The sequence below is a fragment of the Anolis sagrei genome, chromosome 11, assembly GCF_037176765.1.
Source record: "Anolis sagrei isolate rAnoSag1 chromosome 11, rAnoSag1.mat, whole genome shotgun sequence".
Lineage (NCBI taxonomy): Eukaryota > Metazoa > Chordata > Lepidosauria > Squamata > Dactyloidae > Anolis > Anolis sagrei.
Window position 1 is genome coordinate 35593018 of NC_090031.1, and position 27922 is coordinate 35620939.

Sequence of the window (27922 nt, forward strand, 5' to 3'; positions counted from 1 at the left end):
CAAGTTTAGTCTTGATCCATAATTGGTTTGGGTAACAGTGGTCTCAGGAAGTGAGTGATCATACTGCAAGTCCCATCGTCCATGGTGCATCCTCCTCGAAACTGCACCAGGATGTGGAGTGGATCATGGGGGCATCAAATACAAGATGGCTGCCGGTGTGCAAGTCCCCCCCCCCTCCCGATACGACACAAAACAGCGAGAGCAAAACTCCGTCCAGAGCAAGGAATTGCTTTATTATAACACAGTTGTCGGCAAGTCATAAAAGTCACACTTCAAACCATGGAAAGTGTTTCCTTCCACAAGTCAAATACGAGGGACGTTGTCTAAAAAAAGGGGCCACTTTGACAAAAATACAGGGGGAAACAACAGTCATGGAAAACACAACTTTTTTTTGTTACATGTAAAATCTTGATATAGATTTTTTAAATATATATATATATATATATAGTTTTAGACTATAAGTTGGACCTGAATCGGTCGTTCGTGCCGCCTTTCTCAGAAGAAGGGCGAGGGAGCGTTTCCCGTCAAATCCGCGAATAATCAAATCCGCAGAAGTCGGAAACGCAAATGCGGAGGAGGGACGAGCGCACGGTGAATCTCCTTCGGGAACCACGAGAAATCGGTCTTTATTTGCTTTGTTTCGAAACTGCATAGCCGGCGAGGGGGGCGTTTCCCATCAAATCCGCAAATAATCAAATCCGCAGAAGTCGGAAACGCGAATGCGGAGGAGGGACGAGCGCACTGCGAATCTCCTTCGGGAACCACGAGAAATCAGTCTTTTTTAATTATTATTTTGAAACTGCATAGTCGCATATCTCAGGAAATGTTGAACCTAAAGCGACGGTTCCTAGTCTTTTCAAATTACAAAACGGAAGCATTGTTCAAGAAACAAATGGCAACGGTAAACAGTTTTGGGGCAAAAAAGTGGTTAGTCCGTTCAAGTTCTAGAAACCGCAAAGAAAGAAAGCAGACAGATACAAAATTCAGGGTTGGTTTCGCTTTTTTACGACAATACGGTACATTTTCACTGCGTTATGAACGTTTTATATTTAACTGCAAACAATTCGTCCTGATTAGAAAAGGCACAGGCCGGTTAGGACAGGAAAGATGGCAGCCCACCCTAACACTGCATTTCTCTTACGAATTCCGATTACGAATTTTCCGCATTTTTCGTACAGTTTTCCATGGAAAATTCGGTTCGGTTGAGCGACGAGAGATAAAGGCATATCGGACCTTAAACAGGATGAGGGGAAAAACCATGTCTGGAAACTATTGAGACAACAAATCCCAGAATTCATTCCTCTTATGGGAGGTGCAGTCCGATAATATCGAGAGGGCAATTTAATTTATTTACTCTGCTTCTATACCGCCCTTCTCAGCCCAAGGGCGACTCGTGGCAGTTTACAAAACGACACAATTCGATGCCCACAGCAGTACAAAGATAATAAAACATGAAAAACGTATCATGTACTGCCCTTGACGTAGACACTGGAATGTAGCAGAATCCCATAAAACACAAAATAATCTTATTCAAAATGGAAATTATATTGGGTTGTTGTAGGTTTTTTCGGGCTATATGGCCATGGTCTAGAGGCATTCTCTCCTGACGTTTCACTTGCATCTATGGCAAGCATCCTCAGAGGTAGTTAAGTCTGTTGGAACTAGGAAAATGGGTTTATATATCTGTGGAATGACCAGGGTAGGACAAAGGACTCTTGTTTCAACTGACTACCTTGATTAGCATTTGATAGCCTGGCAGTGCTTGGAGCAATCTTTTGTTGAGAGGTGATTAGATGTCTCTGGTTGTTTTCCCTCTGCTGTTTTGCTGTTTTACTTTTACAGTTTTTTAATACTGGTAGCCCGATTTTATTAATCTTCATGGTCTCTTCCTTTCTGTTGAAATTGTCCTCATGCTTCTTGTGGATTTCAATGGCTTCTCTGTGTATCCTGACATGGTGGTTGTGAGAGTGGTCCAGCATTTCTGTGTTCTCAAATAACATGCTGTGTCCAGGTTGGTTCATCAGGTTCTCTGCTCTGGCTGACTTCTCTGGTTGAAGGAGTCTGCCGTGCCTTTCATGTTCCTTGATGCGTGTCTGGGCAATGCTGCATTTGGTGGTCCCTATGTAGACTTGTCCACAGCTGCATGGTACACGGTAGACTCCTGCAGAGGTGAGAGGATCCCTCTTGTCCTTTGCTGAACGTAGCATTTGTCGGATTTTCTTGGTGGGTCTGGAGATGGTTTGTATGTTGTGTTTCCTCATCAGCTTCCCTATGCAGTGAGTGGTTCCCTTGATGTCTGGCAAGAACACTTTTCCTCTGAGTAAACAATCAGGCACATCAAATCACTCCCAACAAAAGATTCCCCCCAGGCACTTCCAAGCCATTAAATGCTAATCAAGGTGGTCAGTTGAAACATTCTCACCTAGCTCCAGCAGACAAGAGTCCTTTGTCCCACCCTGGTCATTCCACAGATATAGAAACCCTTTTTCCTAGACCCAACAGACCTCACTACCTCTGAGGATGCTTGCCAGAGATGCAGGCGAAAAGTCAGGAGAGATCATGGCCATATAGCCCGAAAAAACCTACAACCCAGTGATTCCGGCCATGAAAGCCTTCCACAATACATAAAACTCAGTACCCTCCTCCAAAATTTGGCACTTCCCCCAAACTTCACAAGTGTAAAAAAATTAAATAGTTTAGGAATGTATTGTTGTTGTTATTATTATTATTATTATTATTATTATTATTATTATTATTAAGGTTAAGGTAAAGGTTGTCCCCTGACATTAAGTCCAGTCGTGTCCGATTCTGGGGTGTGGTGCTCACCTCCATTTCTAAGCCGAAGAGCCGGCATTGTCCGTAGACACCTCCAAGGTCTTATGACCAGCATGACTGCATGGAGTGCCGTTATTATTTCTATTATTATTATTATTATTATTATTATCATCATCATCATCATCCTCCTCCTCCTTGGACTGGGAGATATATTTTACTGTAGTGGGCACAAAACCTGAAAATCCACTTGCCTCCTGCCTGTTTTTATGGCTACTTTAATGGCAGAAACCATGCGAAATAACATTCTGGAAGACCGGAAAAACATGGTTCTCCTTCAGCATTTTCGCGAGAGCCAAAACGCCTGTTTTCTTTCCCTAAAATCGGGAACAAACTGGTTATTTCTGGTATTTAAAAACTCCAAAGAAATGCATATTCATCAGGGATGTGGCTTGCGGCAAACACGGTGGTTGAATGTCAATCCCTGAGCGAGGAATCTCGGCGCAAACATGTGACGGAGTTATAGGATGAAAACCATTTACCAAAATTGCATATACGAGGCCAAACTGTACCCTAAAAAAAAAAAGGCACGGGTGCGGCGAACACACGCATAAAACTGTTCACTAATTTGCCTACCGCTTCTTTTCTCGGCGGATGGAAGGAACCAAATTAAAGCCTGGAGAAACTCCTGGCCCTGAAAGGGAAGTTGGGGAAGTGAAGAGCAAATGAAGTGAGACCCATCCATCCATCCTTAGTCTGAATAATGACCAAAGAAGAGGCAAACGTAAAAATGCAAAAATCAAGGAGTTATTGCTCAAAGAAACCACATCGGCAAAACCTGCATTCCTACTTCTGGCTCAAATTCCAACTGAAAGAATGATTGCGAACTGGAAACTATTTTGGGAGATGGGAAGGGGTCCGTTGTGCAAACAACCCCACAAGATCTCCAGAGGGTTGATATTCCTCACCAGCTTTGATACAGGATTTGAATGGAAGCCCAGACAAGGTACAAACGGGTCTGAAGGGTCTCCAAAGGCCATCTAGTCCACTGAGAAACACCAGAGAGAGTTGTAGAGGACGTTTGGCCAGGCAAAGTCTACGAGACCCCTATTCCAGGCCCACCAATCGTCTCATCCCATCGGCAAGCCGGGATTATCCTAGTGGCAGTGAGATCAGGATGAGAACGGCCCTTGTCGTTGTGGGCTTTCAAGTCATTTCCATCCCATGGCGACCTTATGTGACTGGACAAATGAATGGAGATTCGGACTCTACTCTCTAGGTTCGTAATCTGTTTCTATGAGTATGAATCCTGATTGGATACTGTTTTCAGGCAGGATGCACACCCAAATACTACAATATGTATAAATATGTGAGAGGAAGCCACAGGGAGGAGGGAGCAGGCTTCCTTCCTGCTTCCCTGGAGACTAGGACGCACTGGAGGAATGGCTTCAAACTACAAGAGAGGAGATTCCATCTGAACATGAGGAAGAACTTCCTGACCGTGAGAGCCGTTCAGCAGTGGAACTCTCTGCCTTCCCCGGAGGGAGTGTGGTGGAGGCTCCTTCTTTGGAGGCCTTGAAACAGAGGCTGGATAGCCATCTGTCGGGGGTGCTTTGAATGCAATATTCCTGCTTCTTGGCAGAATGGGGTTGGACTGGATGATGGCCCAAGAGGTGTCTTCCAACTCTTTGATTCTATGATTCTATGTTTTACCTTCTGAACATACTTTGTTTAATCACACCATGGAAAGCTGGCTCTTCCCAATCCGTTCAGAAAACACTTTGCCAAAATCTCAAAATCTTGAACTACCGCTCTCGTGAGATTTGAAGACATTCTTGCATTTGCGTAGTAAATGCATTTCCCCGATTGCGTCCTTTTGGTGTGAAATAGAGTACTGAGGAGTCGAATAAGAATGTAATCTGATCCGATTTCTGAGCGATAAGATTGATGCATGAGATATGGCTCCTCCACGGCATCCTTGAGGCGATGCAGAAAGCGACGGCAGCTTCCGACAACGCTGCTTCTCCTTCTGAAGAGGCGTAATAGTTATTGACTAAATAGGAAGAAATTGCGCAGACTCCGGTTAAAAATCTTTCTAAAAAATAGAATGAGGTAAAGCGGCAATTCCCAATTTCCTTTCAGGGTCCTTCGACATCCCAAACAGAAATGGCGCTGCTTCCGTCACAAACAGTCCGGGATTACGAGACTCCGCTCCTAGGCAGAATTTCACGTCTAGTAGTTGCTGATGGGACGCAGACTGATTTCCCGATCACACACAGTAACAGCACTTCGGCGATGGAAAACTTTGTACTATTTTAACTGCAATGATTAGAATCCTGCGTGCAAATACTCCACTTCAGCGACGTTTTGCAGACGAATTTCGACGGATTACTGAATTTCAAGTCTTGTCGTTGCTGACGGGATGTAGACGGATTTCCCGATCACATACAGAAACAGCACTTCAGCGACGGAAAACTCCGTACTATTTTAACTGCGACGATTAGACTCCTGTGTGCAAATACGACATTTTGCAGACAGATTTCGACGGATTACTGAGGTCGTGTAATGGGACCCGTTGGAAATCGTTCTCAAACTGTATCAGAAATGGAGTGTTTCCTAATGGGATGAGGACCCAACACTCACGGAAAAGAAGGCTCACTGGGAGACCTGCCTGGCCCACCTTTGGGATCACCCCTGCCCCATCCCTTTGCAGCCAAAGACTCAAAGATTCACCACATGAATGAACTCAGCAATAAAATGCAATTCAATGCAAATGCACCAGAGTAGGAAAAAAAGGTCTTTCTGTGTTTGGGATCGGCATGCACAAAGAAAAGGCCAAAAAGGAGGAGACCCCTTCCTCAGTGCGTAACGCGTCGTCCTTCCACGATTTAATCTTGTCGCTCACACAACTAAAAACTGTGAAATCAAGGAGATACAAAAGTGAATCCGGGTTTTAAAAAAGATTTTCAAGAGAGAAAGACACACACACAAAGAAGAAACTGGGAGGTAGACAGATATTTCCACTCAGGGTACAAAATCCAGATCTCTCCTCCTTCTCTTGAGGCATCCCATCCGCCAGATCTGTCCTTGTGTTTTTCAAGTGTATGGCGAACACGCGTCAACGCAATTCGGGAACGGCGGGATCCGTGGTGAAAAAGGGCCGAGGAAATCCTATAAAATGGTGGGTATCGGGGTGGGAGAGGCCTGCTCCTTGGGGGTGTATTTGGCAAAGAAGGGCAGGAAGACGGAGAGCATGACGCCCACGATGGCCAGCATGTACCCCCAGCCGATCCGGCAGTCGCCTGCGTAGTAGACGCCCGCGTCTCCACAGTGTTTCCTCACCGCAGCAGAAGCCAAGCCGAAGGGGTAGACCAAGAGCCCGAACACCATGATGAACACTGGAAGGGAAAGGGAGAGAAGAAGGAGAAGAAGAGATCAGTGTTAGTCTCATTAATTATTATTATTATTATTATTATTATTATTATCTTTATTTGTACCCCGCTAGCATCTCCCGAAGGACTCGATGCGGCTTACAAAGGCCAAGGCCTCAATAAAAACAGCAATACAACAATACACATAAACCATAAAGCAAATCAAAACATTAAGCAATAACAGTAAACAATAACAACAATAGTCTCAAAGCACATAATCAGGCACGCCTGAAGTTTGGACACCAATGTGAGCGCTTAGAAAGGTATGTTCAAATGTAATAACAACAACAATAATAATAACCACAACACTTGGTTTATATTCCGCTCTGTCTCCCCAACATGAGCATTGTGCATGAATCCTTTCACAAAAAGGGGATTGTCTCCTTCTCTGAGTACAGTAGCGAAAGGCAAGAGCTCAGCCCATAATTACAGGCCGTCGACTTACACATATGGTGAGTGAACATGTCGCTGTCAATGTTAATATCCTTTCGGATGGGGGGTGGAGGGGAGAAACGAACTCATCCAACATGACTGTAGGAACTACAGTGTTCCACCGCTATTTTGCAGTTCGCTTTATGCGGATTCGCTGTTTCGCAGATTTTTTATAAATCTATATAAATAAAAATGTAATGTTCGTTTGTGCTACCATCAGAACTCAAAAAACCACTGGGGGAATTGACACCAAATTTGGACACAAGACACCTAACAGTCCAATTTATGTCCTCCACTCAGAAAAAACCCCGTCACTTCCCAAGACTTCTGCAACACTCATCTAATGACCAATCAAGACCAAACTTGGCACAGTACCTTCACTAACTTCCTGAGACCACTGTGAGCCATATAAATAACCGATAAAGATCAACCTTGATACACAAGTCCTTTCTCAAATAACCCGGGCAGCACCGGGTCCCCAAGCTAGTATTAATATAAAATATTTACATTATAACAGGACTCAGAAAGGGAGGCTGGTGTGCGGCTCCTCGCGTCCTGTCACTTTTTTTGCTCATTCTATCAGTGGCTCGGGCTGTGAGCGGATGTGCTTTGCCCTCTTCCTCCTTGTTCCGGGCAGGGATGCAGCCCGCCGGAGACCCGATGCCACCCCAACAACAACCAGGCCTGCCTCCCTGGCCTCCGTGGACTCCGACAAAGCGGCGGCCTGAGGCGCGGCGGGGCTCCCGAGGGAGGTAAAGAAGCGCAAGGGCTAGACTGTGCATGCATGCTTCATATACATATGCTAAAATAATGTATAAATATTACAATTAATATAGCGTTCCTATTTTGCGGATTTTCACTTATTGCGGTTGTTCCTGCAACGGAACACCCGCGATAAGTGAGGGAATACTGCATTGTGACTCAGAATATTAGATAATCCGAGCATGGCGTTTTCAGGGGCACCGCTAAGGACCGCGTAATCGGGTTCCTGTCAATGGCGACACTGTGAAGAAGAAGAAGAAGAAGAAGAAGAAGAAGAAGAGGAAGGCCCTGTCCCAGGAGAAATGGATCACCCCATCCCTTTAGACCCAAATCCGAGACTTGGGAAATGGACAGGTGAGGTTCACCTTTCTTGAGGTGCCTTTGACCTCCCCAACGTCCTTCTCCCTCCATTCATTTCCTTTAAATCACATTAAGAGACTTTCCCAGGAGTCCTTTGCCACCCCGTATGAGAAAAGTCTGCGTCAGCGAGAAGATGGTTTATGGCTCAGGCCACCGGCATCCATTTGCTAGAGAAGGTCACCTTCTCTCCTCCGCTGCTTTCTAATCTTCCTGGCATCAAGGGCGACAATTCCCACACCGACTTCTGTTTCCCAAGCCATACGGCATCCAAAATGTTTCCATTTGACACATCCTTTTCGTCAAGATGATTTACGACCTGGCTATAAAACAACTTACCGTTCTCTGTGAAACAGGACCAAACAGTTTAGTCCTGGATTAAGAGGTTGGTTGAGGATAAGACCAGGTGCGATATGTAATTACAGAGCAAACTCTATATCCACGGGATCAGTACCTGCGGTTGAGAATAAGACCAGGAGAGATATGTAGTTACAGGACAAACTCTATATACGCGGGATCAGTACCTGCGGTTAAAGATAAGACTAGGAGAGAGATGTAATTACAGGACAGTCTCTATATCCGCGGGATCAGTATCTGAGGTTGGGGATAAGACCAGGAGAGATATGTAGTTACAGGACAAACTCTATATCCACTGGACTAGATGTTAGAACATGGGTTTAAATGAAGTGAAAGATTGTAGTTTAATCTGTGGAGCAGCAATGCAATGCAGTGTAAGAGTTAAATGCATAGAGCTGTGCTTGATTCCTAGAGCATGTTCTGGTAATTTGTTTACATTCCGTTAAATCAGATTACCATGCGGGTTGAACTTCCTGCGATGTACAGCTAGAATCATAGAATCATAGAATCAAAGAGTTGGAAGAGACCTCATGGGCCATCCAGTCCAACTCCCTGCCAAGAAGCAGGAATATTGCATTCAAATCACCCCTGACAGATGGCCATCCAGCCTCTGTTTAAAAGCTTCCAAAGAAGGAGCCTCCACCACACTCCGGGGCAGAGAGTTCCACTGCTGAACGGCTCTCACAGTCAGGAAGTTCTTCCTCATGTTCAAATGGAATCTCCTCTCTTGTAATTTGAAGCCATTGTTCCGCATCCTAGTCTCCAGGGAAGCAGAAAACAAGCTTGCTCCCTCCTCCTCCCTGTGGCTTCCTCTCACATATTTATACATGGCTATCATATCCCCTCTCAGCCTTCTCTTCTTCAGGCTAAACATGCCCAGCTCATTAAGCCACTCCTCATAGGGCTTGTTCTCCAGACCTTTTATCATTTTAGTCGCTCTCCTCTGGACACATTCCAGCTTGTCAATATCTCTCTTGAATTGTGGTGCCCAGAACTGGACACAATATTCCAGATGTGGTCTAACCAAAACAGAATAGAGGGGTAGCATTACTTCCCTAGATCTAGACACTAGGCTCCTATTGATGCAGGCCAAAATCCCATTGGCTTTTTTTGCTGCCACATCACATTGTTGGCTCATGTTTAACTTGTTGTCCACGAGGACTCCAAGATCTTTTTCACACGTACTGCTCTCGAGCCAGGCGTCCCCCATTCTGTATCTTTGCATTTGGTTTTTCCTGCCAAAGTGGAGTATCTTGAATTTGTCACTGTTGAACTTCATTTTGTTAGTTTTGGCCAATCATCTCTCTAATCTGTCAAGATCGTTTTGAATCCTGCTCCTGTCCTCTGGAGTATTGGCTCTCCCTCCCAATTTGGTGTCATCTGCAAACTTGATGATCCTGCCTTCTAGCCCTTCATCTAAGTCATTAATAAAAATGTTGAACAGGACCGGGCCCAGGACGGAACCCTGCGGCACTCCACTTGTCACTTCTTTCCAAGATGAAGAGGAAGCATTAGTGAGCACTCTCTGTGTTCGTCCACTTAACCAATTCCTGATCCACCTCACCGTAGTTTTGCCTCACCCACATTGGACTAGTTTCCTTGCCAGAAGGTCATGGGGGACCTTGTCAAAGAAGGCCTTCCTGACATCCAGACACGCTCCACCCACGGCATCATTCCCCGCATCTACCCAGCTTGTAGCTCTATCGAAAAGAGAGATCAGATGAGTCTGGCATGACTTGTTTTTGATAAATCCATGTTGACTATTAGCAATGACCGCATTTGTTTCTAAGTGTTTGCAGACCGCTTCCTTAACAATCTTTTCCAGAATCTTGCCCGGTATCGACGTGAGGCTGACCGGACATCGGTAGTTGTTTGGGTCATCCTTTTTTCCCTTCTTGAAGATTGGGACCACATTGGCCCTCCTCCAATCTGCTGGAACTTCTCCCGTTCTCCAAGAACTCTCAAAGATGGTTGCCAATGGTTCCGAAATGACTTCCGCTAGTTCCTTCAGTACTCTTGGGTGTAGTTGATCTGAAAGGGGACTTGGACTCATTTAGAGCGGCCAGGTGTTCCTGGACGACTTGTTTCCCAATTTGGAGTTGGATGTCCTCAAATCCCTCATCCACCTAGAGAATGGACGTGTTTTTTTCTGCTCCTGTAAATAGTGTAAATTTGCAATAAAAGATAAGAGCCGCTCCGAGGCTTTGGAGTTGACTGAGGTAGTACGCTTCATTATTTGCCTTTCTGCTTCCGAGCAGATGCTCAGAGGTCAATAAATCAACACTAGAACCCGCGGTCTCATCTATCTGACAGACAAGAAACAATCAGGGACAGCTAATCACCTCTGAACAGAGGATGCCCCCAGGCAGTAAGAAGCCACCCCTTGAAGACTGCTAGGCCATTAAATGCTAATCAAGGTGGCCAACTGAAAGATTCGCACTTGCCTCCAACAAACAAGAGTTCTTTCTCAGATCCTGAAAATCATTCCACAGATATATAAACCCATTTTCCTAGGTTCCAACAGACTTCATAACCTCTGAGTCTAGGTTGCTAAGGGGAGGAGTCTTGGCTACTAGGAGACAAGTGTTTGGTCAGTTGCTAGGGACTTGGTCTTCATTCTTCTCAAGGTGGTCAGTGAGGAGGGTCTCTTAACAGGCAACGTGGCCTGTTGCCCCAACTCTTGCCCAACTTTGAGGGGCGGGAGGTCCCCTTTTGGGGAGGGGGAGCTTCCTGCTCCCCTTCCCTTGCTGCTCCTCCTGGTTCCTCTGCCCTCAAACTCTCCAGCCCGTCTTCCAGTACCTCTAGATACCACTACGAGGTCTTGAGGAAAGGTGCCCCACTGCCATTATGGGGAAAAATACGAAGAAACCCCCTCCGAAGAAAGGCAAGAAGAGAAAGAAAGAAGACCTAGACGATCTGAAGAAGGAAGTGGATGTTGAGGACCACAAGCTCTCCTTGGAAGAGCTCGCCCAGAAGTACAAGACAGACCTGAACGCAGGCCTCACGAAAGCCCAAGCAGCTGAAATTTTGGCCCGGGACGGCCCCAATGCTCTGACCCCGCCCCCGACCACCCCAGAGTGGGTCAAATTCTGCCGCCAGCTCTTTGGGGGCTTCTGCATCTTGCTGTGGATTGGGGCTTTCCTCTGCTTCTTTGCCTACGGCATCCAGGAGATCGTGGAGGGCAACGCGCAAAAGGACAACCTCTACTTGGGTATTGTGTTGGCAGCAGTGGTGGTGATCACCGGCTGCTTCTCCTACTACCAGGAGGCCAAAAGCTCCCAGATCATGGAGTCCTTCAAGCACATGGTGCCGCAGAAAGCCCTGGTCATCCGGGACGGCAAGAGAACGCAGATCAACGCCGAGGAAGTGGTGGTGGGGGACTTGGTGGAGATCAAAGGAGGAGACCGGGTCCCCGCCGATTTGAGGATTATCTCGGCCAGTGGCTGCAAGGTGGACAACTCCTCCCTCACGGGCGAATCGGAGCCGCAAACTCGAAACGCGGATTACACCCACGAGAACCCGCTCGAAACACGCAATATTTGCTTCTTCTCAACCAACTGTGTGGAAGGAACTGCCCAAGGCATCGTCATCTTAACGGGGGACGATACGGTGATGGGACGCATTGCTTCCTTGGCATCCGGCTTGGCGGAAGGATCCACCCCTATTGCCCGGGAGATTGAACACTTCATCCATATCATCACCGCTGTGGCTGTCTTCCTGGGAGTGTCCTTCTTCATCCTGGCCATGATACTCGGCTACCGCTGGCTGGAGGCGGTTGTCTTCTTGATCGGCATCATTGTGGCAAACGTCCCCGAAGGGCTCCTGGCCACCGTCACCGTCTGCCTGACCCTCACGGCCAAGCGCATGGCCTTGAAGAACTGCCTGGTGAAAAACTTGGAGGCGGTGGAGACGCTGGGCTCCACCTCCACCATCTGCTCAGATAAGACAGGAACCTTGACCCAGAACCGTATGACCGTCGCTCACATGTGGTTCGACAACGAGATCTTTGCCGCTGACACCACCGAGGAACAAGCCGGGGCCATGATGACGATGAAGCGCTCGCCTACTTGGCTGGCCCTCACCCGCATCGCTGGGCTCTGCAACCGAGCTGACTTCAAGCCAGGGCAGGAGGAGGTCCCAGTTGCCAAGCGGGAAACCACCGGGGACGCGTCCGAGTCGGCGCTCCTGAAATGCATAGAGCTCTCCTACGGGTCCGTGGCAACCATGCGGGAGAATAACCCCAAAGTAGCGGAGATCCCTTTCAACTCCACCAACAAGTACCAGCTGTCCATCCATGAAGCCGAGGATAAGCCCAAAGGCCACATCCTGGTGATGAAAGGGGCTCCTGAGAGGATCCTGGATGTATGCTCCACCATCTTGATCAACGGGAAGGAAGTCAACCTGGACAAGAACATGAAAGAGGCCTTTCAGAATGCTTATGATGAGCTAGGAGGGTTGGGCGAGAGGGTGCTGGGCTTCTGCCAGTACTACCTCCCTGAGAAGCAATTCCCCCGAAGCTTCGAATTTGACGCGGAGAAAGTCAACTTCCCCGTCAGCAAACTCTGCTTCGTCGGGCTTATCTCCATGATCGATCCGCCTCGGGCCGCCGTGCCGGATGCTGTTGGGAAATGCCGAAGCGCCGGGATCAAGGTGATCATGGTGACCGGGGATCATCCGATCACCGCCAAAGCCATTGCCAAGGGAGTGGGCATCATCTCAGAGGGGACCGAGACGGTAGAGGACATTGCGCAACGACTCAACATCCCCGTCAGTGAGGTGGACCCAAGAGAAGCCAAGGCCTGTGTGGTTCACGGTAGCGACCTCAAGGAGATGACCTCTGAAGAACTGGATGACCTCCTGAGGAACCACAACGAGATCGTCTTTGCCCGCACTTCCCCGCAACAGAAACTCATTATCGTGGAAGGATGCCAGCGGCAGGGAGCCATTGTGGCGGTCACGGGTGATGGAGTGAACGATTCGCCCGCCCTCAAGAAAGCCGACATCGGCATCGCCATGGGCATCGCCGGCTCTGACGTCTCCAAACAAGCCGCGGACATGATTCTGCTTGATGACAATTTTGCCTCCATCGTGACGGGCGTGGAGGAAGGCCGGCTGATCTTTGACAACCTCAAGAAGTCCATTGCCTACACCTTGACCAGCAACATCCCAGAGATCTCCCCTTTCCTGATGTTTATCATCTTCAGCATCCCGTTGCCCCTGGGCACCATCACCATCCTGTGCATTGACCTGGGGACCGACATGGTGCCCGCCATCTCCCTGGCCTACGAGAAGGCCGAGAGTGACATCATGAAGAGGCAGCCGCGCAACTCCAAGACGGACAAGCTCGTGAACGAACGCCTCATCAGCATGTCGTACGGGCAGATCGGCATGATGCAAGCCATCGCCGGCTTCTTCTCTTACTTCGTGATCATGGCGGAATATGGGTTCCTCCCCTCCATCTTGTTGGGGCTCCGCCTGGATTGGGACGACCGGTCCAAGAACGACCTGGAGGACAGCTTCGGCCAGGAGTGGACCTACGAGCAGCGGAAGGTGATCGAATACACCTGCCACACCGCCTTCTTCAGCAGCATCGTGGTGGTGCAGTGGACGGACCTCATCATCTGCAAGACCCGGAAGCTCTCTCTCTTCCAGCAGGGCATGAAGAACGAGATCCTCATCTTCGGCCTCATTGAGGAGACCACCTTGGCGGTCTTCCTGTCCTACTGCCCTGGCATGGAGATCGCCTTGCGCATGTACCCGCTCCTGCCCATGTGGTGGCTGTGCCCCATGCCATTCAGCCTCCTGATTTTCGTCTACGATGAAATCCGGAAGTGCATTATCCGTAGGCATCCTGGCGGCTGGGTCGAGAAGGAGACCTACTACTGATCCGTCCATGTTTGACAGCTATGCTGATTTCGAAGACCTTCTAGGGGTGTGTCACCTTTGGGCAGAATGGTCCTATACGAAGTAAAGCGGATCTTTAATCCAATGACAGAATCTCAGGTGTGTTTTTCTTCCCTGTCTTCCCACGATTCCCTTTGGCTGAATTGATCAACTGACAAAAGGGCCAGGAGAACCCCAAGAAAGACGGCAATCGGCCACCAAAAATCTCACAACCCATACTGACCACCGTGATCCCAAAAAGTACGACCTGTAATATAATCGAGTAACTTTACACACTCTACATACTTCACGGGGTCACATCAACAGGTGATTTTAAGGTACAGGTACCAATAAAAGCAACTTTCACTCAATGTAAACGAAACAGGTACCAATAAAAGGTACCAATAACGAAAACGAATGTAAACGAAACAGGTACCAATAAAAGCAACTTTCACTCAATGTAAGCGAAACCACGTCTGGCCACACAAGGTGGAAGTTTGGTGAAGTTTTAGTAACGTTAACAAACTGTAATCCAAAACTATGGAGAGGAGGAAATAAGCCCTTTCTCAGAGCTCGGCAACTATTGAAATGCCGTTACTTAGGTGATCCCTCGTAGCTCGAGGATGATGGTCTTTCAGGTGTGGTGCCTTGGTGATGGGTCCATACATGACCGTGGAGCCCTATTCTTGATCCACATCTTCACCCGCAGTGAGGGCATCGATTTCCAGACGGAAGTTGGTCCCGGTCAGGGTTGGCTTGACTCGCCTTCTTCCTCTTGGTACGTTTCTCCCTTTCACCCTCCATTTGTCCCTCTTCGAATTCCGCAGCACTGCTGGTCACAGCTGACTTCCAGTTAGAGCACTTATGGGCCAGGGCTTCCCAGTTCTCGGTGTCTACGTTTAGATTGGTCAAAACCGACATTCATTTGGTATTCTTCCATGTTTTCACTCTACACATATGTGCAGTGCGCATAGGGATTCGTTCATGTTTTTGGCAAACGATGTCCGGCCTGTTAAAAGTTTGGGGACCCCTGTCTTAGGTTCGTGAAGGGGTCCTGTGCCCCCAACAGAGTCAATGTGGAGGGCTGACTATCTCTTTGTGGTGCAGCTTCACAAGAAGGCCTCTCATGTATTTGCTGGTTTGCCCTCGAGCGACATCACGGTCACGATAGTTGTGCAGCTGGAACACAACATATACAGACAGACACACACAGGCTATTTAACATTCCAGCTTCATGAGGATATTTCGGCCACCAGGGGGAGCTGTCGCTTCACTGTCCACTTATGACACCAATGGAGTACTTCCTCATTCTTTTGCATGTTGCTGGAAATTTTTATGGCGTCGTAAATTTGTTAAATTAGCCTCCCCACATAAGCGGTACCTAAATTTCCTACTTGACAGATACAACTGCCTTTCAGGCATGCATGGATCAACAGCAAGCTAGACTATTAATGGTTGGGAGCTTACTCCGACCTGGGCTGGCTTCGAACTCATGACACGTCCAGAAGATGTGTTTTTGCTTTGTTCTGCTCAACAAATGACGGTTTCATCGAATCCTAGAGTTGGAAGAGACCTTGAGGGCCATCCAGTCCAACCCCATTCTGCCAAGAAGCAGGACAATCCCATTCAGAGCACTCCTGACAGATGGCCACCCAGCCACTCCTTCAAAGCCTCCAAAGAAGTCATGTTTTGCTTCTCTGCCTGGAATTTCGGAGACAGAGGGGAATGGAATTAACGACAGCTTGCCGCTTGTTCTCCTCCTCCTCGCCTTCCCGTTTCTTCATCCATTCCTTTTGTTTGAAAGCAGCGCAATTACAGACTTCGGTGGCAAAGAAACTGAGAAAGGCGTCCGGAGGGCCCTCCTCTCCCAAGTTCTTCTTTGCCGCCGGCCCGATTTCGGCAACGACAGGTGGCTGTGTTCGGGTTTGATTGCCGCCGCTTTGCTAACAAGGCCCAAAGAGAGAGAGCTTTGCCAAATGGCTTGGATCCAACTTCCAAGCAGGCCCTCGAGGTTTTGCATTTTCCGTCTCCAGCTGCGATTTGAAGATATTTTGCCAAGACTTGGAAGGCCTTCGAAAAACCCAAAATGTATTAAGTTCAAGGGAAACCAGGACAGTAATAGAAGTGGCTCCAAATGAAGGGCTTCCTCATCATCTTGCTTCTCAAGCGCTTGGGTTCTGATCTCCTCTGCCATCCAGTGAATGCTGATACTGCTAAAAAGTCTTTCAGCTGGACAGAGGAAGACGACAGTTATATTACAAGGGATGAATGAAAAGTAATGCCTCCACCTTCGTAACTCCTTAACAGATGGCAGTACTGGTATGCAGCAGGTACTGGCTTGTTCAGTAGACTCTCCTCTACAGTTCCATTTTGGTGGGAAGCCTTAGCATTGAACGGTTGTGTTGTTAAAGTGCAAAGTATGGAACCCTGTGCAGACGGGCGGTCAGTGAATTCTTGACAGTAGAAGGTATCACCTCAACATCTTTAAACTTACTCACCCAATGACACACAGTACTCACATCAACACAACTATCATAAACAGCTTGCATCCTCTGATGAATCTCCTTTGGGGCGACACCTTCTGCCGTCAAGAATTCAATGACTGCACATTGCTTAAGTGGCATTGACCGACCGTCTGCGCAGGGTTCCATACTTTGCACTTTAACAACACAATTGTTCAATGCTAAGGCTTCCCGCCAACATGGAACTGTAGAGGAGAGTCTACTGAACAAGCCAGTACCTGCCACATACGTTGCTTAAGTCACATTGACTGACCATCTGCACAGGGTGTCATACTTCGCACTTTAACAACACAACCGTTCAATGCTAAGGCTTGGATGGAACTGTAGAGGAGAGTCTACTGAACAAGCCAGTATCTGCCACATACGTTGCTTAAGTTGGATTGACCAACTGTCTGTGCAGGGTTCCATACTTTGCACTTTATCAACACAACTGTTCAATGCTAAGGCTTCCCACCAAAATGGAACTGTAGAGGAGAGTCTACTGAACAAGCCAGTACCTGCCGCATACCAGGACTGCCATCTGTTGAGGATTTACGAAGGTGGAGGCATTACTTTTCATTCAACCCTCATATTATTCTACGAGAGTGAGTCAAAAAGTTTTGCCTCCTGGGCCATAAAACTGTTCTGAACGAAGCCATGACAGCAGAAGTTGGTCCAGATCGGAGCCTGAATTGCCCTCTAAACAAAGGAACTGAACTCATGGGATATAATCGGATGAAACCAATCCAAAACATGTCTTGAAAAGCCAACGGGGAAATTGGTTTGAAAACTGCAAACGCCGAATGCGCCTGAATATTATTTCTGTGCAGGTACTCAGCAGCATTTGGCCTTGCGCTTCCATCGAATAATGACCACCTTTCCTCCCAATCTCTGCGTCCTTTTATGGGAGCGAAAAGAAGATCGTTCCCTTCGTATCCGCACACTTTCGGCCTCTTTGGTTTCCCAGATGAAAGCTGTCAATACATCAAAGCCTCGATATTAATGTATGGCGAGCAATTATCCAAAGGCAAACAAACGCTGCACAGACGCCGGGGAGGATCAAATGCATTGGCAGTGCATTCGCCTTCTGAAATGCTCTGATGCCAATTAGCAGCAGACCCACCCAAGGCTGGATCTGGATGGCTTGCACCAACACGCTTCCCGATGCAAAAAACCCCGAGAAGAAGAAGAAGAAGAAGGGCCAAGGAGGGATCCCAGGAAATGGACAGCTGCCCATCCATCCGTCCAGGGCTCCTAGGAGATGGAGACACATCACAGGATGCAGAGCGGCCACGGCCGGCTAAGCGGGCACCCTTCTCGTTGTCGCTGAAAGCCAATCAATCCTAGCAGAATGAGCTGGCCAAGCTGGCTGAGATCCTGGCAGTCTTTGAGTTAGCAAACCTATGAGAGTTCCTGGAAAACTGATCGGGGAATCCTAGGAATCCATCCTGGTTTTGTGAAGGTCTCCAACTTTTCGTGGACTTTGGAAAGACACGGCCGTCCTCCGGGAATCATCCACGATTGGAGCCTCCTCGGGGAGATGATGATGATGATGCTCATTGAGATGGAAATTCTGACCCACTTCTTTGCCTTCAAGAAGACGGGGAGATGGAAGCGTCGCAGGCTTGGTCTCCTCCTCCTCCTTCTTCTCCTCTCTCCTTTTCCTTGGGGTCCAGGCTGCGAAGGACTGTCTGGGTTGGAACTAGAAGTGCTTCGGGGCTCTTTCGACCCAAATCTTTTTTTGGGGAAAGGCAGTCTCTTTCTTGTATTCTGCATCTAGGCAAAACCCCTTCGTCAGCTCCCCGATCCATTGTCTCCCCCATATCTGAGTGACCCACTTTTCACGATTCTTGGCCGCCGTTTCCTTCTCTTCGACTGTGCGTTTGTTGTGCTCCGCTTCTCCACACAGTGATGGCCAGAGTGGCTTGTCCAGCGGTGACGGTAAATGGAACAGTTCAAAACGTGGCTGGCTAGAACATCCTGGGAGTCATGATCAGTGCTTGAGAAGGAGAATGGAGACCTTCTCAGAGCTGGAGGAGGGAGAACGTAGACCTTCCTAGTCCTGGAGGAGAGAGAAAGTAGACCTTCAGTGCCCGAGAAGGGAGAACGCAGACCTTCCTAGTCCTGGAGAAGAGAGAAAGTAGACCTTCAGTGCTCGAGAAGGAAAAATGTGGACCTTCTCAGAGCTGGAGAAGAGAGAAAGTAGACCTTCAGTGCTTGAGAAGGGAGAACGCAGACTTTCCTAGTCCTGGAGGAGAGAGAAAGTAGACCTTCCTACCCCTGGAGGAGAGAGAAAGTTGATCTTCAGTGCTCGAGAAGGGAGAACGTAGACCTTCCTAGTCCTGGAGGAGAGAGAATGTAGACCTTCCCAGAGCTGGGGAAGAAAGAATGTAGACCATCTCAGCTCTGAAGAAGGGAAAACGTAGACCTTCCTAGTCCTGGAGGAAAGAGAAAGTAGACCTTCAGTGCTCAAGAAGGGAGAACGTAGACCTTCCCAGAGCTAGGGAAGAAAGACTGTAGACCATCTCAGAGCTGAAGAAGGGAAAACGTAGACCTTCCTAGTCCTGGAGGAGAGAGAAAGTAGACCTTCCCTACTTGAGAAGGGAGAGCGCAGACCTTCCTAGTCCTGGAGAAGAGAGAAAGTAGACCTTCAGTGCTCGAGAAGGGAGAACGTAGACCTTCTCAGAGCTGGAGAAGGGAGAACATAGACCTTCCTAGTCCTAGAGAAGAGTGAAAGTAGACCTTCCCAGAGCTGGAGAAGGGAGGAAGTAGACTTTTGGTACGGAAGAAGGGAGAATGTAGACTACCTCAGTGCTGAAGAAGGAAAAATGTAGACCTTCCCAGTGCTGAAGAAGGGAGAACATAGGCCTTCTCAGTGCTGGAAAAGAGAGAAAGTAGATGGGCAGCAATCCCAATGATACTCAGGCCGTGTTGAGTATATACATTAGTATCGTCGTCGTCAATGTCCAAGGACTTAATGACTGGAGATGACCACTCACTGTCTGGAAGGCTGTCCAGAGAAGGGAAGGGTCTGGGCACAAAGAATGCCTGCCATAAATGGGAGCCCAATGTCCCTGGAGAATGGGGATTGTGCTGGGTGGCGTTGCAGCCCAGCTCCTTGGCGGTGGAAGGGCTTCTCCTCTCCCTCGAGGGCCGTAACTCAAGCTATGAAACGCCTGGACGGAGGGAGACATCTGCTGCCGGTCATGGTGGAGGGAGACCGCTGGCTGCGTAATTCAATCAAATAAAAGCAGAGGAAGAGGGGGAAGGAGGGAAGGAGGGGAGGGAAGAAGGGCCGGCGTGCGTTGAATCATAAGTCACCCCTGAAGTAATTACATTTTTTAATATCCCTATCAGGAGGCAACCGGGTCTGTCGGTTTTATGGGCTTCCCGGCTGGCTCGAGCGGATGGATGCTCTGCCAAGGTCAAGGGGAATGGGGCGCCGGGATGGCTTATGCCTTTATCCCGTCATCCCTGGAGGAAAGCCAGGAGGACCGCCAAGGTTTCGGCCTCTATGGATGGATGTACGCGTATAGCCGTATATCTATAATATATAGGTGTGGAGATACAGGAGCCCCTGGTGGCGCAGTGGGTTAATTTGCTGAACTTGTTTACTGAAAAGTTGCAGGGGAGTGGGGTGAGCTCCCACTGTCAGCCCCAGCTTCTGCCAGCCTAGCAGTTCGAAAACATGCCAATGTGAGTAGATCAATAGGGAAGGTAACGGGGTGGGTTTCCCTCACAAAGGAAGCAACACGGCACAAACGCAACGGGGCGTTTTTTATCTGTTGGTTTTGAAGTTGAGGATCCCGGTCAGTCTCCCACCACCAAGCGTGGACCCTTCTCTCCCAAAACCCTCCTTCACGAACCTTGTGCTGCACTCTAGCCCTGGAGCACCTTTCCACCCAGCACCACACAGAGTCCATTCTGAGCGAACGACAGCAGGTTGTTTACAAAGAGCTGGACTTGAGTTTAAGGCGACGTTGTCTGCTCTGAACGGCCCAGGAAAACATCACTTAATCTAAGCTCAAACCTGACACAGAAGCCATGAGGTCATCCCATCGACACCTGGGTTTCAAGGACCGCTTCTCATGGCGTCTTTCTGGCCTAATTAACCTTTCCTTTGCTCTCTCCGAGCAGAGGCCTAATCTCGTATCACGGGCTAACTCTCCATCTCCTGAAGGCTCCCAAGAGAAATGGGAGTTACACCACAAAGTGGGGAGGGAACGGCACTCGTTTGTGTGATGACAAACCCAAAGAAAAGGCAACAATGTGCGACGAGTCCTGAGAAATGACAAGATTTGCGTTCTAATGCAACGGGAATGTGACACTTTCCAACACCCCTCATGGGATGAGGTCCTAGAGAGACCCATCGCTAGAGTCTTCCGTACTGGAGTTCAGGGGAACCGACGAGTATTGTGTTTTCGCTTCACTTACCTGCTGCCATCTGGATGTAAGCGGCCAAGGTGCAGACCCGCCTCTCGCACTGACCGCCGGGGAGGAAGAGGACGGTGACGGCGAGGAGGGCACTGACCGCCAAGAGCACGCAGCCTCCACCGCACAAGACGGCACTCGTCTGGAAAGAGAAGAGGAGGAGGAGGTGAGGCTCGCACCTGAAAACATAGAGGCACGGTCAGAGGGCAGCCTGTCCCCAAGTTACAAACAAGAGTGGTTGTTAAGTTGAATTTGTACGTAACTCAGAACAGGGACAGGAGTTTGACCCTGGTTCTTGGGAGTTGTAGTTCACCCTGCATCCAGAAAGCCCCCAACAACGGATCTGGGCCCAACTTGGCACAAAGACCCCACATGACGAACTTTAAATGGTGGTGATGTTTGGAGGGGATTGACCTTAGAGCTTGGGAGTTATAGTTTCATTCACATCCAGGGAGCACTGTGACTCCTGCCAGCAATGGATCTTGATCAAACGTGGCACACAGACCCCACGTGACTAACTTTAAATTCTGGCAGGGTTTTATTGGGGGGGGGGGGGGTAGAGGCTAGCTTTGAATGTTGGGAGTTATAGTGCACCCACATCCGGAGATCACTGAGAACCCAACCAATGATGTCTCTGGACCAAATGTAGCATGCATACCCAACATGACTAAATGTAAATACTTGCGGTGTTTAGGGGGAATTGACCCATGATGTTGGGAGTTGTAGTTCACCCATGCTCAAAGAGCACTGAGAACCCAACCAATGATGGCTCTGGACCAGACTTGGCATGCATACCCAACATGACTTACTACTACTGGAGGGTTGTTGTTGTTTTTTTAACCTGGGATGATGGGAGTTGTAGTTTTCCCACATTCTTGTGTGTTTTCCAGAACCAACCAATGACTCTTCCTAATAAATAGCAGTACACAATCTCTAACGTGGGCATCCCTGGGTACCTAAGGTAGTACAATGTTCTCCATATACATGTGTGTGTGTGTGTGTTGCTGAAAATAGAAATAGGTGGTTAGAGGTTTGCTAAAAACGGACGGAGTGGCCGCCGGCTTGTCTGCAGAGTCCAGCACAAACCCCTGTTTTCAAAACACACGCAAAACCCCCAACATACACTTTTGGGCCAAGGACAGGAAGGGGAAATTACAGTTCTCCGCACGATCTGTCTCTGACCTTTGTGGGGGATCCAGGCGAAGAAGGGAAGAAGGGAAAACAGGAAACAGGCGGAGGGAAAAGGACCCTCCCCCCCAGTATCCTTTCTGGAAATCTCGAGGCCTTCCAGCATCAAATATAACAACAACAACAACAACAACAACAACAACGTTCTTTTAAAAATCTCGAGGCCTTCCAGCATCAAAAACAACAACTATCTTTCTACCTATCTATCTTACCATCCCATCTCTATCCATCTATCTACCTTATCAATCAATCAATCAATCAATCAATCTATCTATCCATCCATCCATCTATCTCTCTCTCTTCCTATCTATCTATCTATCTCTTTCTTTCTTTCTTTCTTTCTTTCTATCTATCTATCTATCTATCTACCTTATCAATCTATCTCTCTATCTCTCTATCTTTCTTTCTTTCTTTCTATCTACCTTATCTCTGTCTCTTTCTCTCTCTCTGTTTCTACCCTATCTATCTATCTTACCACCCCTATCTCCCACTGTCTATCACTCTATCACTCTATCTATCTATCTATCTATCTATCTATCTATCTATCTATCTATCTTACCATCCCTGTCTCCTACTATCTATCTGTCTATCTATCTCTATCTTTCTTTCTATTTACCTTATCAATCAGTCTTTCTATCTATCTTTATATATGTCTATCTTTTTTCTATCACTCTATCTATCTATCTATCTATCTATCTTACCATCCCTGTCTCCCACTATCTATCTATATATCTATCAATCTATCTATCTCTATCTTTCTTTCTATCTACCTTATCAATCAATCAATCAGTCTATCTATCTATCTTTTTTCTATCTATCTATCTTACCATCCCCCTCTCTCTTACTATTGATCTCTTTATCTATCAATCTATCTATCTTGCCATCCCTCTCTTGCCTATCTATCTCTTCTAATCTATCTATTCTCTTACTATCTCTATCTATCTATCTATCTATCTATCTATCTTACCATCCCCCTCTCTCTTACTATTGATCTCTACTAATCTATCTATCTATGCATGAATGTATGTATCTCTCTATCTAGTTCTATATCTGTCTATCCATCCATCCATCCATCCATCCATCCATCCATCTATCTGTTGTAGAATCCCGAAGTTGAAAGGAACCCCCCCCCCACCTGCCTTTGAGAGCAGAGAGGGGTTGGGTTGGATGGCCTTGAGAGGTCCCTTCCAGCTGAGAAGATCTCAACCCACATGCCCTGGATGTCTGGCCAGGGAAAGGTGGGCAGAGCCTGTTCTATTTTAGAAGCCTTGCCCAAAGCGGCCGGTCCTCATGACACGCAGCAGACCGCCAGCACACGGCTCACAAGGCCGGGAAGAATCATAGGACACAGACGGAGGGACGGGCGGCCCCAGGGCATCTCCTTGCAGGCGCCCCACGCTGAAACCACACCGGATAAACAACACCCACATCAGGACGGGGGCCATAAAGACATTATTGTTATTATTATTATTATTATTATTATTATTATTATTTCTAATATCCTGGGCATTACAATAAAAGAGACCAATGCAGAGTACAAATAATAATAATAATAATAATAATAATAATTATTATTATTATTATTATTTCTACTAGAAGATAGGTCTATATAATAATAATAATTTTGACTGGAAGATACATCTCTATATAATAATGATGATAGTAATAATAATAATTTCTACTAAAAGACACATCTAGTCAAAATTATTATCATTATTATATACAGATGTATCCTAGTCGAAATTAATATATTATAATCATCATCATCATCATCTTCATTATAATAACTACGATACATCTATATATAAATTATGATGGTGGTGATAACAATTATTTCTACTAGAAGATACATTGATATACTAATAAGATACATTGATATACTTATCACCATATATATATGGTGATAATAGTTTCTACTACAAGATATTGGTTTATAATAATAATTTTGACATTATACATAATAATTATGATAATAATACTAATAATAATTTCGACTAGAAGATATATGTGTATAATAATAATTTTGATATCTATACATCATCATCATAATGATAATAATAATTTCGCCTAGAAGGTACATCTATATGTATTGATGATGGTGATAATAATCAATAATTTCGACTAGAAGATACATGTATATACCATGATGATGATGATGATAATTTCTACTAGAAGACACATCTATATAATAATAATAATAATAATAATAATATATAATGATGATGATCGTTTTGACTAGAAGATACATGTATACCATGAGGAGGAAGATGATAATTTGTACTAGACGACACATCTGTATAATAATAATATTTCTATTAGAAAATACATTTATATATATATATGTCATGATGATGATAGTTTCTACTAGAATACACATTTATATACCATGATGGTGATGATGATGATGATTTATACTAGAAGATATATCTATATAATAATAATAATAATAATAATTCTATTAGAAATATATCTATCTATATATATATATATATATATATGTCATGATGATAGTTTCTACTAGAATACACATTTATATACCATGATGATGATAATGATTTCTACTAGAAGACACATCTATATAATAATAATAATAATAATAATTCTATTATATATATATGTTATGATGATGATAGTTTCTATTAGAATACACATTTATATACCATGAGGATGATGATGATGATTTCTACTAGAAGACACATCTATATAATAGTAATAATAATAATAATATTTCTATTAGATATATATATATATATATATATATATATATATATATATAATGATGATAGTTTCTACTAGAATATACATTTATTATACCATGATGATGATGATTTCTACTAGAAGGCACTTCTATATAATAATAATAATTCTATTAAAAATACATATACAAATATATATATGTCATGATGATAGTTTCTACTAGAATACACATTTATTATACCATGATGATGATGATTTCTACTAGAAGATATATCTATATAATAATAATAATAATAATAAATCTATTAGAAAATACATCTATATATATAATGATGATAGTTTCAACTAGAAGATATATCTATATAATAATAATAAATCTATTAGGAAATACATCTATATATGTAATGATGATAGTTTTGACTAGAAGATATATCTATATAATAATAATAATAATAATAATAAATCTATTAGAAAATACATCTATATATATATATAATGATAGTTTCGACTAGAAGATATATCTATATAATAATAATAATAAATCTATTAGAAAATACATCTATATATGTAATGATGATAGTTTCGACTAGAAGATACATGTATATACCATGATGATCATGATGATGATAATGACACATCTACATATCTATATATATGTGATGACAATTTTGACTCGAAGGCACATCTATATGCAACGATGATGATGATGATGATGATGTGTGACAATGTTTCCCAAGACGGACATGCATGCCACGTTCCTATTTGGACGTCCTAATGCATAGGTGTGTATGCCATGCTGGGGGTGGTGACGGTGAGAATGCCTCCGGGAAGCCTCCCTCTCTGCCTGCCTGAGAGATGCTGTGTGCGCTGAGGGTTGTCCTCCTCCTCCTCCTCCTCCTCACCTGCCAGGCGCTGGAAGGGATGCGTGCGAAGCTGCCCAAGGTGCTGAAGGCATTGCCCCCTCCTCCTCCTCCTCCTTCTGGGCAGGGGGCCGTGCCGGGGATGAGGACCCCGCTTGTGGGGCAGCGCCAGAGCAGCCCAAAGCTGACCCCAGCTGCTGTGCCTCCCCCCTCCTCCTCTTCTGGGCGCACGACCCAGGCCGGGGAGAGGAAGCCCAGGCTGCAGGCGGCCAGCAGGCAGAGGGAGAGCAGCGCCCACAGCACCCCCACGCCACTGCCACTGCCACTGCCACTGCCCTCGCCCCCCGGCAGCATGGGGACCCCACGGGAGGAGGGCAAGGGGCCCCCACGCAGCAGCAGCAGCCACAGCACCAAGCCCTCGCCCTGGTCCCCTCCCTGGAAGGATGGGGATGCTCCTGCCTGGCTGGCTGCCTGGCTGGATGGCTTCTCCTCCTCTGCCTCCCTTTCTCTTTCTCTCTTTCTCCTCCTCCTCCTCCTCCTGCTGGGCGGCTCCTCCTCGGCAGGGATCCTGCCTTCACATCTGCCAGGAAACAGGGGGGCAAACACCGCCAGATCCCTCCCGACAGAGGGCCACACGGGCTCTGCATCAGCACCACCAGCAGCATCACAGCAGTACAGTCCTAGGGTACCATAGATGGAAGGGAGCCCCAAGGGTCATCCAGTCTGACCTCCAGGAAGGAAATCTAAATAATAATAATGACAATAATAATCACAACAACATATTAAATAATAATAATAATAATTACAACATATTAAATAATAATAGAATAATAATAATAAACACCACCCAATCCCTCCTGACAGGCTCATCATCACCATCATCATGGTAATACAATCCTAGGGTACTATAGATGGAAAGGAACCCCAAAGGCCATCCAGTCCAATCACCATTGAGGAAATCTTCATAATAATAATAATAATAATAATAATAATAATAATATATTAATTAAAAATAATAGAATAATAATAATAAATGCCGCCCTACCCTTCCCGACAGAGGGCCATACTGGCTCCGCATCATCATCATCATCATCATCATCATCATCATCATCATCATAGTAATACAATCCTACGATACTATAGATGGAAAGGAACCCCAAAGGCCACCCAGTCCAATTATCAGGAAGGAAATCTACATAATAATAATAATAATAATAATAATATATTATTATTATTAATAATAATAATAGAATAATAATAAACACCTCCTGATCCTTCCCGACTGAGAGCCACAAGGATATCTACATAATAATATATTAATAATAAATAATAATAATAAATGCTGCCCGATCCCTCCCGACAGAGGGCCATACTGGCTCTGCATCCTCATCCTCATCATGATAATATAATCCTAGGGTACTAGAGATGGAAAGGAACCCCAAAGGCCATCCATTCCAACCGCCAGGAAGGAAATCTACTCAATAATAATAATAATAATGATAATAATAATAACACAACATATTAATAATACAAATATAATAGTAATAATAGTATCATCAGATTCTACAGTTGGAAGGGAATCCCAGAGGCCATCCAGTGCAACCCCATTCTGCCAGAAAGGGAAGACACCATCCGATCCCTCCCAGCAGAGGGCCAACCAGACTCCACATCATAAGAAGAAGAAGAATATGATATAGTCGGAAGGGAACCTCAAAGGCCACCCAGTCCAAACTCCTGGAAGGAAACCCACATCACCATTAATATAATAATAATAATAGAATAATAATGATGGATCCATAGGATTCTACAGTTGGAAGAGAACCCCAAAGGTCATCTACTCCAACCCCAACGAAAGGAAAGACACCGTCAAAGCCCTCTCAATAGATGGCCATCCGGACTCTACATAAGAAGCAGAACCATAATAGAATCATAGGATACTGTAGTTGGAAGGGAACCAGGAAGCACGTCTCAATAACAACAACAACAACAACAAACCTTTTGCCTGTCGGCATGGCTGCTCCAACGTCTTTTACCGCCACCCAGTGGCCACGTCGAGAAATTGCACGCTTTCCTACAACAGTGGGAGGAACTCTTCTGCCCTTTTCCAACATGGCCGAAAAAGAGCTTAGCAAAGATGGCCTATGGGCCAAAGCCGGGTGTTGCCCTTTTCCAATATGGTGGCGCCCTAGAAGAGCCCTGTGTCGGAGACAGGACTTCCCTTAGTAAAGATGGCCGCTGAGCCAAAGTTGGG

General features: G+C 46.1%; 1 protein-coding gene and 1 pseudogene across 1 annotated transcript; one reads left to right on the top strand and one right to left on the bottom strand.

Annotated features, from left to right (window-relative positions):
* Positions 1-212: 212 nt before the first annotated feature.
* Positions 213-27894, bottom strand: LHFPL7 (LHFPL tetraspan subfamily member 7). Its single transcript, XM_067472217.1, has 4 exons — positions 27667-27894; positions 25714-26414; positions 20930-21068; positions 213-6170 (listed from the first exon to the last, which is right to left on the bottom strand). Exons 2-4 carry the CDS (start codon positions 26023-26025, stop codon positions 5944-5946), a joined length of 678 nt encoding a protein of 225 aa, XP_067328318.1. The 5' UTR covers positions 26026-26414; positions 27667-27894; the 3' UTR covers positions 213-5943.
* On the top strand, positions 10920-13997 carry LOC132763271 (sodium/potassium-transporting ATPase subunit alpha-2 pseudogene; annotated as a pseudogene).
* Positions 27895-27922: the final 28 nt, after the last annotated feature.